Consider the following 17,683-nt stretch of genomic DNA (forward strand, 5'->3'; position numbering starts at 1 on the left):
CTTGCTTGCCCGTCCGAGTAGGCCACGGGGCTGCGCCAGAGGCCCCCCCCCCATGTGCTGAGAGAGGAGTTGCAGGAGTTCCTGGAGGACGTCCGGGGCTCCCGCAACAAGATCCCCCTTGCTCTCCAACACTGGTGGGACTTCCACAAGATCCTTCTGGCCACGAAAGCCCTCGTGGGGGAGGGCAAGAGGACCGGGAAGTAGGGTGCCGCGGCTTACCATCGGGTGCGCAAATTCTGTGACTCCTTGCTCACCTTCGGGGTGGGCCACGGTTTGCTGCGTGGCCCGACGGGGGCCGCGAGCGCCCCTGCCGACGAGGATCCCCCCCAGCCCTCCTCATGGCACTCATCAACTTTGCCACACTGAACACCCGGAGCTGTAGGGTGGGCTTCCGCAGGAGCCAGGTGCTCTCCTTCCTTCGGGAGGGGGGGTACTCTGTGGTGTTCCTGCAGGAGACCCACACGGATCCAGCCGCCGAAGCTAGCTGGCGGCTGGAGTGGGGGGACAGGGTCTACTTCAGCCATCTGAATACCCGTCGGGCTGGAGTGGCTACCCTGTTCTCCCCCGACCTACGGCCTGAGGTGCTGGGGGTCACCGAGGCTGTGCCGGGCCGCCTGCTGCACCTCTGGGTCCGCATGGAGGGCCTCGTGGTCAACCTCGTCAATGTCTATGCCCCGACATCGGCCCCGGAGCGGCTGCAGTTCTATCAGCAGGCGTCCGCCTTCCTCGGCTCCTTGGATCCTCGTGAGTGCCTGGTCCTGGGCGGGGACTTCAACACCGTCTTAGAGGAGCGGGACCGCTCGGGGACCGAGCAGTGCCCGGCCGCCGCGGACGTCCTCCGGGAGATCGTCACCCATCACTCCCTGGTGGACGTCTGGCGCGACCACCACCCGGACGATGTCTCCACGTTCACCTATGTCCGGGTGGAAGCCCATCGGTCGTGCCGCTCCCGGTTGGACCGCATCTATCTGTCACGGTTCCATCTCTCACGGGCCCAGTCCTCCAGCGTCCGGCCAGCCCCTTTTTCGGACCACCACCTCGTCACCGTGACGGCCTCTCTCAGTGCGGAGAGGCCGGGGCCGGCCTATTGGCACTTTAACAACAGCTTGCTGGAGGATGGGGGCTTCGTGGCGTCCTTCCGGGAGTTCTGGCTGGCCTGGCGAGGGCAGCGGCGTGCCTTTCCCTCGGCGCGGCGGTGGTGGGATGTGGGGAAGGTGCACGCCCGGCTCTTCCGCCGTGACTACACCCGGGGCGCCAGCCGACGGAGGGATGCGGCGATAGGGCAGTTGGAGCGGGAGGTCTTGGAGCTGGAGAGGCGTCTGGCCGCCAGCCCCGAGGATCCATCCCTTTGTGGAGCGTGCCGGGAGAAGCGGGAGGAGCTCTGGGTCCTTGAGGACCATAGGGCCCGGGGCGCCTTTGTTCGATCCCGCATCCGCCTCCTTCGGGAGATGGATCGTGGCTCCCGCTTCTTCTACACCCTGGAGAAATGGAGGGGGGCCAAGAAGCACGTCACCTGCCTCCTGGCGGAGGACGGCTCCCCCCTCACGGATCCGGCGGAGATGTGCGAGAGGGCCCGGACCTTCTACGCACGCCTTTTCTCCCCGGATCCGACCGATCCTGCCGCTTGCAGAGTGCTCTGGGACGGGCTCCCGACGGTCAGCGCGGGCGCCCTGGACCAGCTAGAGCTGCCTCTCTCTCTGTCCGAGTTCTCGGAAACCCTCCGCCGCATGCCCACCAACAAGTCTCCGGGCATGGACGGGCTGACCGTGGAGTTCTACCGCGTGTTCTGGGACGTCCTCGGCCCGGACCTGGTCAGCGTCTGGGCCGAGTCCTTGCGGAGCGGGGTCCTCCCTCTCTCGTGCAGGCGAGCCGTGCTCGCCTTACTGCCGAAGAAGGGGGACCTCCGCGACTTACGGAATTGGCGTCCCATCTCGCTCCTCAGCACGGACTACAAGATCGTAGCCAAGGCCATCTCGCTGCGGCTGGGGGCCGTGCTCGAGGACGTGATCCACCCAGACCAGACCTACACCGTCCCGGGCCGTAGCATCTTCGATAACCTGTATCTGGTCCGGGATCTCTTGGAGCTTGGGTGCAGGGATGGTCTGTCGTTCTCCTGGATCAGGAGAAGGCGTTCGACAGGGTGGACCACGGGTATCTCCTGGGCACTCTGCAAGCGTTAGGCTTCGGGTCCCAGTTTGTGGGGTTTCTCCAGGTGCTGTACGCTTCCGCAGAATGTCTGGTCAGGCTCAACTGGACCCTGACCGAGCCGGTCAGCTTCGGGCGGGGAGTGCGGCAGGGGTGCCCCCTCTCGGGCCAGCTGTATGCCCTGGCGATCGAGCCCTTCCTCTGTCTCCTCCGCAGGAGGTTGACGGGGTTGGTGCTTCGGGAGCCGGAGCTGCGGCTGGTCCTGTCAGCGTACGCCGACGATGTGCTCCTTGTGGTCCAGGACCCGGGCGACTTGGCGCGGGTGGAGGCCTGCCAGGCCGTGTACTCGGCGGCCTCCTCCGCCCGGGTCAACTGGGTCAAGAGCTCTGGCCTGGTGGTCGGGGACGGGTGGCAGGCGAGCTCCCTCCCACCCGCGCTTCAGGCCATCCGGTGGAGCGCGGGTCCGCTGCTCTATCTCGGCATTTACCTTTCTGCCACACATCCCTCTCCGCCGGAGAACTGGCAGGGTTTGCAGGGCAGGGTGGCGGAGCGGCTCTGGAAATGGACAGGACTCCTCCGGTGCCTTTCCCTCCGAGGGAGGGCACTGGTGCTCAATCAACTGGTCCTGTCCATGCTCTGGTACCGGCTCAACACCCTGGTCCCGGCCCCGGTGTTCCTGACCGACCTCCGGAGGGTGGTTCTGGAGTTCTTTTGGCCAGGACTGCACTGGGTCCCTGCAGGGGTGCTCCACCTGCCCCTGGAGGAGGGAGGGCAGGGCCTGAAGTGCCTCCGCACTCAGGTCCACGTCTTCCGCCTCCAGGCACTGCAGAGGCTCCTTTATGGTGCGGGTAGTCCGGCGTGGAGAGCCCTGGCGCACGCCTTCCTTCGCCGCTTCCGAGGGCTCTGATACGACTGGCAGCTCCTTTATCTTGATCCGAGGGGTCTTCCGCGAGACCTCTCCGGGCTGCCGGTCTTCTACCAGGACCTCCTCCGGACCTGGAAGCTGTTCTCTGTGACCAGGTCCATGGCGGCCACCGAGGGGGCAGACCTCCTCGCGGAGCCCCTGCTACACAACCCCCAGCTCCATGTGCAGGTGGCGGAGTCCCCCGCGGTGCGCCAGAGGTTGGTCCTGGCGGAAGCTACCAGGGTCGGAGACCTCCTGGACTACGACCAGGGAGACTGGCTGGATCCCCTGGCGCTTGCTCGGCGTATGGGGCTCTCCAGCCCTTGTACTCCCCGGCGCGTACTACAGGAGGTGAAGGCCACTTTGCCGCCCGCTGCTCGGGCCTACCTCGACCAGGTCCTGCGTGAGGGCACGCCCCGCCCGCCCCCCAACCCGGGCCCTCCGGAACTTCTCATCGGGCCCCTGTCCCATGGACCCGACCGGCCCCCCCGCCCCTTCTCTGCGAGCCAGCTGCACGATCTGCAGCCGGTCCGTTTCCAAACCACACTGAGGAAGTATCTCTACATGCTCGTGCGCCACACCCTTCACTTCCTCACCCTCGTGTCCCGCCCTGACACCAAGTGGCGGGACCTCCTGCCACCTCTGGAGGGTGAGGAGCCCCGGTGGGCCAGCCTCTACTCCACCCTGGTCCCGAGGGCCGCCGGGGATATCAGCTGGTGGCTCCTCCATGGGGCCGTGAGCATGGGCGTGTACTTGGCGCGGTTTACCCCTGTCCCAGACACCTGCCCCTTCTGCGGTGTGAGGGAGACCCTGGCACATGTTTATGTAGAGTGCGCCAGGCTGCAGCCCCTATACCGGCTCCTCACCAATATCCTGTTGCGTTTCTGGCTGCACTTTTCCCCTCACCTCCTTATCCATGCACTCCCTATCCGTGGCCCCACAAAGTCGTGGGACCTCCTGGTCAACCTCCTCCTCACCCTGGCTAAAAAGGCCATCTACGTGACCAGGGAGAGGTGGTTGGCCAATGGAGACTCCTGCGACTGTGGGGCTTGTTTCCGATCCTTAGTCCGCTCACGTCTCCGGGCAGAGTTCCTCTGGGCGGTGTCCGCTGGCTCCCTTGATGCCTTCGAGGAGCAGTGGGCGCTGTCCGGGGTTCTCTGCTCGGTGTCCCCGTCAGGCTCCCTTCTTATGACCCTTTGACCGCACTCCTGTCCCTGTTCTTTTATTAGTTGTCCCCCGCAATTAGTGGGTTCTGAGGCCCTGTGGATTCTCCCCTTAGGCTGCGGGGGGAATCCGTTAGCATGGGGCAGGCTTCCGCCTGCCCCGTTTCCCGGAAACCCAATAGATACAGGGATCCTTCTGGCTACCTCAGATTTCTAGCCAGAGGGCTGGGGAGGGAGGAAGGAAAACTATTGGACACCAGAGGTTGTACTGAGTGGACTCCTCAAAAGTGGATGTGCTTGTCCTGGCTCATTGCTCCAAAGCTCTGTAATAAAGTTATTTTACTGGAAGGATGTATGTGGCATACGTTGAATAATAAGACTTAAGTACTGTATAATGGCAATGTGTATGTGTTCATTTTTGGGAAAAGGTGTATGAGTGAAGAGTGGAAGCTTCCTTTGTAGGTTAAAGGAAGCCAAGAAGGGGAGAAGGAAAAAGAGCAGAACAAAAAAGATACTGGCCCTATTCAAGGACATTGCTCACAGCTAAGACTTGGCTGCGGGGGCTTGAATATGCCCAAGCAGCTGTAAAATATGCAAAACATTGCCAGGCATTAATGAAATGGGTTAGGTTTCTTTTCTCACAGGTAAAAGAAACACAAAGACCCTAGCAGCCCTGCCACTCCTTGGAACCAGGAGACTGGATCTTTGTAAAGGTCCACCAACGAAAGACTGCTTTGGCTCCATGCTGGAAAGGCCCCTATCAAGTCCGGCTGACTACCAACACTGCTGTGAAGTGCCAAGGACTGACTGCCTGGACCCATGCTTCTAACTGCAAAAAGGCTCCTCCGCCTCGAGATAATTCCACTCCTACTATTGATCAGCCTGTCTCTCCTTCTTGTATTTCTTTTCCTCCTTAACAGGAGAAAAGGACAAGGTGATGTGCTAGTAACCTCTCCCTTGTCCACTGACAGAGCTAACCTGCATTCAGTATTTGCTACAGAAACCAAAGCACTACAGGGTGATGTGCTGGTAACCTCTCCCCTGTATAATGCTGAGCCACGATTGCTTCAGGAAAGAAGAAGGAATACTCGCTCCACTGAAATTGCCTAAGTCCTGACTACAAAAGACATTAAGAACTGACCCTGGTGAAGAAACAAAGAATTATACACTGGTAGGATGAAACTTGTGGGACCCATGCTTGGGAATGTGGTATTGATTGGATTTTGGGGTTTATAGTACCTTCAGCATGTATTACCCTCCCTAATTGGATTTTAAATGACAAATACCTTGTTGCCACTGCCCCCGCCATTTCCTCCATTATACTATTCCCCTGAAACACATCCAAATACAGACAATGCCATACATCTGATAAAACCCAATGGCCAAGGCCTTCACATCTAAGTGATTTATTGAAATTTTGTTCAGAAAACCTATTTTTTTCAGGTTCAGAATAGTTCATATGAGAGAACAATTGAATGGAAAACAAATGGATCAGTGGAAATATATATCACTACTGATGAACCCCAAGAGTCAGAAATTGAGATTAGTGGATTCTATAATGATGTAGAGATGATGGCTGTTCCTGGAGTTTGTAAAATGTTAGATGAAAGAGGCTCTTATTGTTATTTGATTACCCAGTTAGTGAATAACCAAATGTATATCCAAAGAGTTTGTTCTACCACTGGAAATTTCACCTGTATAGAAACTATTCCTGTAATTACCATATTGCAATATACCCCTTCCTATGCTATTAATGTTAATTCCTTTTGGAAATACATGAAAGTGTTTAGTCAATAGATGTGGTATGGTACTTCACCAAAGAGAGATGTGTTAGGATATCGATGGACTGTGATTAATACTACACCAGGGATTATAAAATTCACACTGCCCTTATCCAGTTTTCAGGTCATTTCTACCCATTCTAATTGTTCCAAAAGCGCTGCCATTAGATTAGCACAGCAAAGGGCCTAGGTTTCCTCTAGAAAGAAGAGGGACTTTGCTGGATCCCTATGGGATGGGGCCAATAATGTAGTAGCAATTTGGAATATTCATAGAAACCAAGAACATGATGAGAAATTAGGATAATTAGAGAAAGGCACAGGCCTTATCACTGGGGCACAGCTAACCCAAGTACAGGATGGAGTGGGTGAATTACATGTTATTCTGTCCTTAGTTCAATGACCCAGAAGTTTTAACAGAGATGGTATGTTGCGTCGCAGTGCCTCTCAGGCGGGCACGGACAGAGCTCAGCAATCAATGTGATTGGTAGCAAAGTCATTTATTTATTTCCAGCATGCTCTTATATACAATTATGGCAAGCAATCAAGCAGTTGCTAATTGGTTAATAAAATACACACACGCACAGCTATAACTTCATAGGGTAATTGTCATCCTGTACAACTTTCTAATTTATTATCCTGTTTACTGCCTACTGGCAGAACCAGCCAAGGCCGCACTACACAGTTCACAGCCTAATTAGCCCGTCCTGGAAGCCTAAACATCTCAGCTTCTCACATACCCATCTGCCAAGTTAACATAACATTCCACATCTCCCCCCTCTATTCAAAATCAAAAAAAGAAAAAGGGGGAAAAGGCATTAACAAAACATTTCCAAGCTCATAATATCAATACTACAATCTGCACAAGCCAAAGCTAAAAGGCAAATAAAAACACCAGCTGCCTAACTAAGCCGTAACAATATCTTCCGCAGTGCCCTGCTCTTATCTATTACATCCCTCCTCCAGGTAACATAAGTGGCCCAAGGGGCCAGGAGGGTCCCGCCAAGGTGCGTGCCACACAACAGCAACGGCGGCCACACAAATAACAAAAATACAAAAAGCAAGCAGCAAAAATACACAGCATCCCTCTGTTCTTGTAACCACGCTACTGTAACTTTCCACCAAAGCAGCATAAAAAAAAAATGCAACCCCACAGCTCCCCCCTATTCCAAAACACACAAAAAGGGGCATGCAAAACAAAGCAAAAAAAAAAATAACAATAACCAATTAAACAAAACAAAACCAAAACCAAATAATGCTTCCTTAACCTATAAGGCTCATCTATAACCATGCAATTCGTAACATACAACACCAACAACATCAAACAAAACAAACATAAATAAATGGTGTAAATTCTGCAGGGTTCCCCCCTTCTCTATTGCACACCAACTGTGACAGATTTCTATTATCAATCCATCCCTCATGTGTCAGGTGATCAAACTGACACTGAGGGGGGGGGGTCACAGCAGAAAAAACACAACATAAACCACGTAAACATCTTAACAACACCACAACAATTCTGGCCAGAAAACAAACACCACAAGCAAACATAAAACATAAAACATAAATTTAAACTCCATAATAACTGCATGGTACATTAAATACTATACAACTAACATCAATTCTCTTAAATATCTAAAAAACAAAAACACATCTACCCCTACTAAATAATTAATCATTATTAAAAATATACAAATACCCTATACTTTCAGGCAAAGCAAAAATTATCTCAATCAATTAAATCATTTACAATAATTCAATTGCTTCTGGCTTGCTTCTGGATTCAAAGCTATTCACAGCTTAAGGTTTGTTACTATTAACTTCTGCTTTTAAACACTAAAGGAAAACATCACCACTTATATGCCCTTAAGCCTAATACAATTTCAATTACATAGCACTATATACATTCATCAGCTAATGCAACAAAATTATTCATAACCAAACAATTACAAACTAATATCTTTGCCTAAATTTATACACAAACATTTCAAAGATACCAAAACTTTTCTGTTCGCATCTTTACAAAATTCAACTGCTGTTCCCTCTAGCAACCACAGAATTAACTTTTTACTGTGCCTTAAATTACTTGCTTGTTCTCCAACAACTACCTTTCTCAACTTAAATCACCATTCCAAGTATCCTCCTAAATATTTGAAATTCCCAAGCTTGTGCTTAATTACTTATTACGCCCGCTACACCCTCAAAAGTTATCAACCTGATTTCCAATCTCTTTGTCTCTTGCCTGCCGCCTGGGCCCGATCCTTTTTTCCTCATCAAAATTCTTTGTCTCTTGCCTGCCGCCTGGGCCCGATCCTTTTTTCCTCATCAAGTTCTCCGTCTATGGCCTGGCCGCTCGGGCCCGATCCCTTTTTCCTTGCAGAAACGTTCCGTCCATGGACACTAGCTTATCCCACCATCAATTTAGCTAGGAAGGTGTACTTCTTAACTAGCCCCTACCCTTCTGGTCTCTTCTGTGAACAATTATCTGTACTTTCCCACCGTGGGGGCTACATACTCAAGGATATAACTTTAATTACAACATCTACTTTCAATCTATCTATTTCAATATAGGCTACATCTAGTAACAAGCAATCTTACAACTACCAATAATCAGCACATAACACAAAATTTACAAAAATCTAAAAAGGCTAACAAAAGCACTTTACATAAAGGTACTTAGGGTCACATAAATTCAAAGCCATTCTTCCAAATTACCTAAATTTATGCCTAGTAACCTACAACTCCCCCCTTTGAGAATACTCAACAAACTTTTGGCCGAGTCATCTCAACTCTGAAAACAAAAAACAATTAAGCTCTAAAAAACAGGGGTTAGTAATGGGGGGGGGTAATATCATTTGCAATCCAATTAGGGAGGGCAATACATGCTAAAATTTTCATCCAAAACACAGGGCGCAGCCTGTAGAATAAATCCCAAAATCCAATTAATATCACATTTCTTAGCAGGAGTCCCAAATTTCTTCCTGCCAGTGTACAATTCTTTATTTCTTCACCAGGGTCAATTCTCAATGTCCTTTTAGTCAGGAATTTCTGGACTTTGGCAATATCAATGATGTGAGTATTTTTTCTTCTTTCCCAGCACCATCGTGGTTCAGCTTCTACGGGGGAAATTATCAGGACATTATTCTGTAGTGGTTTTGCTTCTTTCAAAAAAAATCCAATAACACAATGGGGGCTGCAGCGGACAAGGGAGAGGTTTGCCAGTATGTCACCTTGTCCTTTTTTCCTGCTGTTTAAAAGCACAATGGAGCTAAATATATATATATATATATATATATATATATATATATATATATATATATATATATATATATATATATATATATATATATATATATAGATAGGCCAATCATCAGTAGCAGAATTCTCCTGATGTAAAGGAGTCTCTTTGCAGTAAGAAGCATGGGTCCAGGCAGTCAGTCTCCTGGTTCCAAGACTCCTGGTTCCAGGGCTGCTAGGATCTTTGGGCAGCTCTTCCATACCTGTGAGAAGAGACAGCTAACACATTCCGTTAGTGCCTGGCAGGGTTTTGCAGCTTTCATTAGCTTTTTTGGGCCCAGTCAAGCCCCTTTGTCTAGGCTGTCCGCCAAATCCTAGCTGTGCCGCGTCCTTGACTGGGGCCAGAAAAGAATGAGCTGTCTTCGGCTAACTCATTCTGTTCTTTTTTCCTTCCCTGCTTGGCTTCTTTTAATCTGTGAATCCTGTGTCAGAACACCCAGCTGTTGCTGCTCATACCGGAGAAGCATAACGGTTTTCCCGGCATTGTCCCAGGCTTAGACCAGCCCGCGTAGGACGCCTTCTCCAGGCTCCTGCCAAAACAACTTACTTGCTTGTAGGTCCGAACGACCTCTGGAGCCACGGCACGAGCCTCTGCCTGCGCCGTGCACTCCAAAGTCTTCCCGTCCAGGGCTCGCTTCCAGCGGAGCACCTCCTCTTCGTATGCCCAAAGGGCGGTCCGGAGCCTCTCCAGCTCCCCCTCTTTCCACAATGATGCTGGAAGACCTTGCATTTGATCTAACTTATTATTAATGGCCTGCAGCTGTTGACCCCGGCGCTCCATTTTCTTATAAAAGGCATTAAACTGGGTAAACTGAATAGGCGTAGTCAAATTGGGATAAACCTGTGATGGCACGTGTCTTACCCAAGCCTCCTTTGTTTCCCCGCATTCGTGACACCCCCAGGTCCCGTGGACACGGCATGGCTTGGGAGGGGGTGCATACGGCAAAGCTGTTTTCATAGGCTCGGGCGTATCGGGGGGTAGCGGGACCGTAACAGGATTAGTTATATCGGGGCCGAGGGCCACATTGGAGGGTAATGGAACCATAACAGGGGCAACATTATCCAGGTCAGAAGCCAAAGGTATCACTGTGTCCTCGCCACCGAAAAACTCCCTGGCTCCAACCGGCAACACAGAAGGCATTTTGGGCGGTGGGCGGCAAAGCTCAAAAAGGGCCGCCTGCACTCCTGCCTTGGCCGCAAGAGTTGTTACTATCTTCTTTGTCTTATTCCATACTGGACTCAGGGAAAAGGCTTCCTTATCGCCCTGAGCCACCGACTTCCAAAGCTTGGAGCCTAGCCGCTCCCACACAGTTTTATTAAAAATTGCACTCGGCTTAACAAAAGGTTCCCTTCTCTGTCCCCACCGCAGCAGGCGGGATAACGTATCAGAGGGGAGCTTTTCTCCCTGCCGGTTCATAATGTGCAATAAAGGCTTCTGTGTTATCTTTTCTTCCGCTGATGCAGCGGTTCCCATGTTAGCTGCTCTGCCCTTCTCCGCCGCGACTTATAGCCGCCCTTCTCCTCCGCGACTTATAGCCGCCGCTTTTCTCCGCGACTTATAGCCGCCCTTCTCCTCCGCGGCTTATAGCCGCCGCTTTTCTCCGCGGCTTATAGCCGCCCTTCTCCTCCGCGGCTTATAGCCGCCGCTTTTCTCCGCGGCTTATAGCCGCCCTTCTCCTCCGCGACTTATAGCCGCTCTCCTCAGGGCTCAGGTGCGCCTCTCTTTTCGGACGCCCGGGGGCTTCTCCAGCACTCCCCACCGCAGCTCCTCCGCCTGGAACAGGCCACCGACACTAGGCCTCCGACACTATCATCATTCGATTCGAATCACGTCGGGGTCACCATTTGTTGCGTCGCAGTGCCTCTCAGGCGGGCACGGACAGAGCTCAGCAATCAATGTGATTGGTAGCAAAGTCATTTATTTCTTTCCAGCATGCTCTTATATACAATTATGGCAAGCAATCAAGCAGTTGCTAATTGGTTAATAAAATACACACAAGCACAGCTATAACTTCATAGGGTAATTGTCATCCTGTACAACTTTCTAATTTATTATCCTGTTTACTGCCTACTGGCAGAACCAGCCAAGGCCGCACTACACAGTTCACAGCCTAATTAGCCCGTCCTGGAAGCCTAAACATCTCAGCTTCTCACATACCCATCTGCCAAGTTAACATAACATTCCACAATGGTATTGAGTATCACTGAGGCTGGGAAGGCATTGCAGTGGGATCTAGCATGTTCAGAAATTCAGGATTTCCTGAATGACCAGCTAACAGCCATTCGGAGTGATCTCAAGTATGAGGCATGGCCCACTGCCCTTACAGACACTTCAGGAGTACCATCTGATCTGTGGACATGGAGACATACTTGGAGATTTTCTGGGTGAAAGTGCAGACATTCACAGTGCTCCTTCCAAGCATATGGGCCGGTAGGAGGGGTGTGGGCTCCCACATACCGAATCCTGCCGGGTCCCTGGGGAGGATGCATGTGGGACTGGATTATTCACCATGACATCTGGGAGATTAGACCACCTGGTATGCCTAACTGATTTATAGTCAGTCCCCCTAGAATAACACCCAACATTTGGATAGGAATAGGGAGTCAATGGATGTTTTGGCGGTTAGAAACACCACTACCCCCCAGTTTCAGTGTATATGTAAACTGAAGCCAGGAGAAGTTGTCACTGTTCATGACAACGTTTGCTGGGAGGATATGAGACAAGGAACTACCCTGACAGGACACCTACTTTTCCAAGCTAATGATAGTTGTGTGTATGTTGAGGCCACCACTTTGCAAGATATACATTTTAATCTCACCACGGCTGCAGGCAATTGTAGTATTTATTGGACTGCAGATAGAATTCTACAACTAGCCCTTAGATTTCAGATACCCTTTAATTGGACTACCTTAGTGCCTGATCGGTTTCAAAATTTGCTTTCGCTGCTACCAGAGGTTCAGAGAATCTCTGAATTACAAGGGCAAATTCATATGCTTCAAAATATATATCAAGCTGAGAAATATGTTCTTTATACAGTCTATAGAGTGTTTATTTTATGTATTAAGTATAATTAAGGTTGTATAGCAACCCCATTATATTATTACAATGGAAATGTTAATGTTTTTATTATTGTTTAGTGTAGGATTTTGTTGTTGTTGTGAAGGATGTAATGTTAACACCTTCCATGTCCATGCTAATCATGCATTGTCATTGCATCCAATCAAAACCCCTAAGGTTGAAGCATTTGATGTAGAATCTTAAATGCAAGGCTTGATGCAGATGGAGGTTTAAGGGTGTTAGTTGTGCTAGAAGCACAAAAGGGTGTGTGTGTGTGGAAGAGAAAGAACTGACAGTGATTTGAAGGGGATTTCAATGCAAACAGTCCCCCCTGTGAGTAAGAGTGAGGCTAGCTGTAATCCTAACAACACGAGATTTGTAGAAGTGAGGATTGTGTGAGGCAAGTGGGAAAGAACTGTGTGAGAAGTTGTTGCAACCTTGTGTTAGATAAGTATGGAATGTAGACTATAGTCTAAATAGAGGTGAGAAAAAGATATCAGGATGACCTATGTATGAACAAAATGCAGCTGTTGCTTATTATTGTATGTAATCAAAGGTATAAATGCTTGCTGTAATTGTTTACCTGTAGAGAGACCTGCCAAGTTGGGGAAACCCTGTGTCCTAGTGCACTCTCTCCCTCCATGCAATTACTAGAGAACAAAGTATCTGACTTGCTGCACCCAACCTAAGAGTGAGAACTCTGTTTTTCTCCGACACAGTCTCAGGAAATTGCCCATTTGGATTCACTGACTTGACCCTAAAGGCCAATCTCTACTCAGTGCTCCTGAGAGAGGCAAACAACCCCAAACTCTACCCAAGTCCATATCGACCATCCCTGGGGAAATTTCCCCAGCCCCTTCAAGAGATGTGTGATGTGTTGTCCATGAGAACTAGACTCTCCATAGATCTCTACCTGAACTAGTCTGTCTCAAAAGATCAGTGATAGCCACAGGAGAGGCATTCATCCCAGTGATGTGGAGTGGGTCAGTACATTTAGGGACAGAAGTGCTGGTGGTGATGTACTGGGGGGCTAAGCGAAGGTCCTAGGTTAATTCCACACTCCATCTATCCCTTTGTTCCCTCCTAGGGTTAGCCACAAGGAAGACCATAAATGGGCTGACTGTTTGGAGAACCTGATACATCATAACAGTAAGTAGATGGGGCCACTGTGTTAGAGGGATCTGGGGAGAGATCATATTCTGTACTGTTGGCTATTTGGCATCATGAGTGATCCCGGGCTGGTGCCATATGGTACAACTGCAGGCTCAGTTCAATGCTTTCACTCACTTCCTCCAGCAACACACATCCAGCTAGCTCCTGCCAGACACTGTCATCAGGGAAGGTCACAGGCACAGAGGGCAGTGTAGCTGGAGTGGAGACAGGTTCCACTGCATGTAGACATGGCAGAAAGCAGAGTCAAGAACTGTTGGTGGCTATGAGAACAGACCATGGCATTCGCACTGAACTATCCCTTATTGGTAAAGCAGCACATGCTCTGAGAAAGTTGGGAACAGATGAAATCCCATCCTCAGGCTGTGTGGAGAACTGAAGGAACCCACAATTTCCCAAACCTGTAGGGAGTGGCTCTGCCTTGGTCCCAGACTGTGGTCAGTGTCAGCTCTGCTGCTGACCCCAGCACGTCTCACATTTCTGTCCTATTCCTATTCATCCTGAAAGAAGGCAAATGTTGAGCCAAAGTCATCCCTGATGCAATTCCACTGAAGTCAGCTGTGTTAAACCAGAGTGAATTTAGACAATCTCATTTCCTGGCCTCACAAGCTTGTCCCAGCGCTCAGCTCTGGTTGTTTTCCTGGGGCCAGTTCCAAAGAACTCACCCCTGTTGGCCTATTGTGGGCATGCGGCCAGGACTTGTGTAGTTCCAGGCCTTCCTGAAGTTTGTTCTCAAAGTAAAGCTTGTCATGGGTGACATGAAGGTCAGGCAGTGAGGGACACATCTTCAGCTGCTCAAGTAGAAGCCCCTCTTACCCTGTGCTGCAGCCCCTGGGCTCTGTGCCACCAGGCCAGAAAGGTTCCCAAGCCTGGAAACACACACTGTGCATTAATGGCCTGCCTGGGGTCAGTAGGTTTAGGGTCTATCTGTGTGCTCCTGTCAGCTGCCCCAGGAAAGATCACTGCTTGGAAGCTGGTGCCAGAGGAGCCATGCTGTTTGGCTGCCCCTTGAGGCTTCCCCTCACCAGCCAATTGCCAGCTCTGGAAATCCCATGAGGCAGGCCAAGCTGAACATGCAGCCTCTGCAGTAAGGAGCTGCTGTCTGTGGATTTCTGTGCAGCAGCCCATTGGCTACTTGGGATCACCCTAACACAGCTAAGAGAAGCTAGCGGCTGAGGGGACTCACCTGCTGCCTATTGCTTTCATCACATCTGCAGGTGGGCTGGCTGCTTTCCAGGCTTTCCTCAAGTCTGAGTACAGCAAGGAGATATCGATTTCTGGGTGAGCTGCAAGGAGTACAAGAATACCAAATTGCCAGCCAAGCTTAGCCCCAAGGCCAGGAAGATTTACAATGAGTTCATCTCTGTGCTGGCTACTGGCGAAGTAGGTGCAGCACCCTCTGGAGAACCCTCAGCCTCAGGGCTAAGCAGAGTGGGCAGCTGGCCCTAAAACAGCACTTCTGAGAATGTGGTTCCAGTCTTCAGAGAGGTGGGAGAGGGGCTTTGCTGTGTGGACAAAATGCCTGTCAAAAGTGCCACTTTAACTGCTTTAAATGAGCTCTTCTCAGAGGGGGTCAGTCCCCATCCTTATGCACTCCAAATGCCAAAACAAGGAGTAGAGGACCAGACAAATGGAGGTTCCCATGCGCGTTCCATGCAACTGAAAGAATCTATCCCAGGGACATGCCACTCCACCCCTAGTGTATGATCCTTGCTCACTGTCCCAGAGAAGGGAAAGTACCCCTTACCGACCCCAGACTTGCATGCAAATAGTCCTATTTGTAGCCGGGGATCCCACTGAGGTCCAAGCAGCCCCCCTTTACTTCCACTGAGTGCTGACTGGGTGGATTCTGCAGTGAGACCCAGCCCTCTCTTGGTGCATTTAACAGACTAGCTGGAAAATATCTGGAGCAAACCCTGGCTCTCCATTCCTTGCCTGACTGTTTCCAGACCAGCCTGTACTAATCTCTCCCTCCCTTCTACAGGTGAACTTGGATTCCTGCACATGGGAAGTGATCAGCCACAATGTTCTCAAGCCCACCCTCATGCTTCGACAAGGCTCAGAAAAAAATCTTCATCCTCATGGAGAAGGATTCTTACTGCCTGTAGGCTGGTTGGCCGGGGCTCGTCCCCCTCCGGGGCGGCAGGGAGCCAGACCACCTCACTCTTTGGTCAGACTTAGCTTGGCTATGCGGTAAACAGGCAGCAGTTCCATCCCTCTGGTGGGGGCTGAGCAAACAGTTCAATAGTAGCAAGCCCCAGCCGTCAATCAGGGCAGGCAACAAACAGTCAGTAGCTCAGGCCCTCAGGCAGGGGCTGAGCAAACAGTTCAACATTAGCCAGCCCAGGCCCTGGGTCAGGGCGAGGCAACAAATAGTCACTAGCTCAGGCCCTCAGGCAGGGGCTGAGCAAACAGGTTCAACAGCAAACCCCAGGCTCCTAGTTCTGATCAGCCGGGGAGAGGGGGAGACTGCCACCCAGTTCGCAGGTGGCAGGGGGGACGCAGGCCCTCCCACTCCAGCCTGGGACCCTAGCAGTGGCAGAAGACCCGCTGCTGTGTCAGTGGGGATCCTGACCACAACACATTGACATTGGCTCTGGCAGTGTTGCAGCCAGACTCGGGTCGGCTGCCCCCAGGCTACTTCCTTTCTCCCCTTCTAGAGGTACCTGGATCCGGACGGCATCCTCCATGGGGTGTCACACCATGGGCTCCTCAGGATATCTGGCGAGTGGTAGGTGGTAGGCTTGGCAGCTCCTCGGGGTAACTGGCACATGGTAGGCCTGGCAGTTCCTCAGGGTAATGAGCAAGCAGTAGGCCTGGCAGCGTCTCTGGGCTCAGGCTAGTATCAGGTATTGGCTGGTCTGGCCAGTCCTCGGGTCAGCCGCCAATCACCGTCTGGTCACTCCAGTGGCTGAACCCCAAGTAAGCTCTGGGGTTGGGCTTTTATACTTCCTGTCCTGTGCCCTGACCTTTGAGGGGCGGGCACAGGGTTTGCTGGCTCCACCCACTTTGGTGTCCGGAGAGGCTCATCCCCCTCCAGGGTGGCAGGGAGCCAGACCACCTGTCATAGGTCTTCTCTCCCACTTGGAGCTTTTGGGTTCCAAGATGGGGACCTGCATGGACTCCTCTAAACTAAAATTCTAGTTTAGATCTGGTTCTCGCTGCCACCAGTCAGTTTAAAGTGTCTGACACACTCCCTGTTCCCCCAAAACTTTTCCTGGGGAACACAGATTCAAACTTGAATCTCAACACAAAGGGAAACAAACCATTTCCCTCCTCCCCTCTCCTAGTGCTTAGGAGAGATACCTGATTCAAACTCCTTGAATCTCAACTCAAAGGGAAACAAACCATTTCCCTCCTCCCCTCTCCTAGTGCTTAGGAGAGATACCTGATTCAAACTCCTTGGATCTCAACACAAAGGGAAACAAACCATTTCCCCCCTCCCCTCTCCTAATGCTTAGGAGAGATACCTGATTCAAACTCCTTGAATCAACCAAAGAGGGATTCACTCCCCCCCCCTTCCTCTGAAAATCCAAACAAGGGAAGAAATCAATCAAGTTCTAAAAAGAAAAGATTTTATTAAAGAAAGAAAAAAAGTACACTCTCTCTGTATTACCAGGATGCAAAAATACTGGGTCTAACTTATAAAAACTGGAGAGACTTCCCCTCCCTCCTCCTCAGCATAATCAAAGTAACAGCAAACAGAAATAAAGAATTCCTTCAGCAAACACACAATTGCAAATATAGAAAGCAACTCAGAAGACTAATCCGCCTTTTTAACTAATACTCACTATACTGGATAGTAGGAACTACTCCAGGAACACAGACAAAGCCTTCCCTCCACAGAGATTTGAAATTATCCTGTCCCTTGATTGGTCCTCTGGTCAGGTGTTCCTCAGGTTACTGAGCTTGTTAACCCTTTACAGGTAAAAGAGACGTTAACCCTGATCTGTTTATTTATGACACCACCTCACTACACCGCCACTTCCTCAAATCTCGCTTCTACCTCAACTTGGTCAGTCCACCTGCAACCACTTGTGGGACTCAGAACCACAAAAGAGCTACATCTGCTGCCTTAGCCTGCTCCTCCCCTCTGGTCTCTCAGTACGTTTAGCTCTGAGAGGCGAGCAGGCAGGTCTCCTGGGACTCTCTGGGGATGCATGCCAGC

General features: G+C 50.8%; 1 protein-coding gene across 1 annotated transcript in view; it reads left to right on the forward strand.

Annotated features, from left to right (window-relative positions):
- Positions 1 to 17,683, forward strand: part of RGS4 (regulator of G protein signaling 4) — a 40,288-nt gene extending 22,605 nt beyond the window's left edge. Inside the window, 6 exon segments of the mRNA XM_045028190.1 lie at positions 13,433 to 13,494; positions 14,733 to 14,780; positions 14,783 to 14,898; positions 15,500 to 15,558; positions 15,560 to 15,612; positions 17,493 to 17,683. Of these exon segments, the coding sequence (XP_044884125.1) occupies positions 13,433 to 13,494; positions 14,733 to 14,780; positions 14,783 to 14,898; positions 15,500 to 15,558; positions 15,560 to 15,612; positions 17,493 to 17,629 (475 nt within the window). The 3' untranslated portion in view covers positions 17,630 to 17,683.

Source organism: Mauremys mutica, chromosome 8 (assembly GCF_020497125.1).
Source record: "Mauremys mutica isolate MM-2020 ecotype Southern chromosome 8, ASM2049712v1, whole genome shotgun sequence".
Taxonomy (NCBI): Eukaryota; Metazoa; Chordata; order Testudines; family Geoemydidae; genus Mauremys; species Mauremys mutica.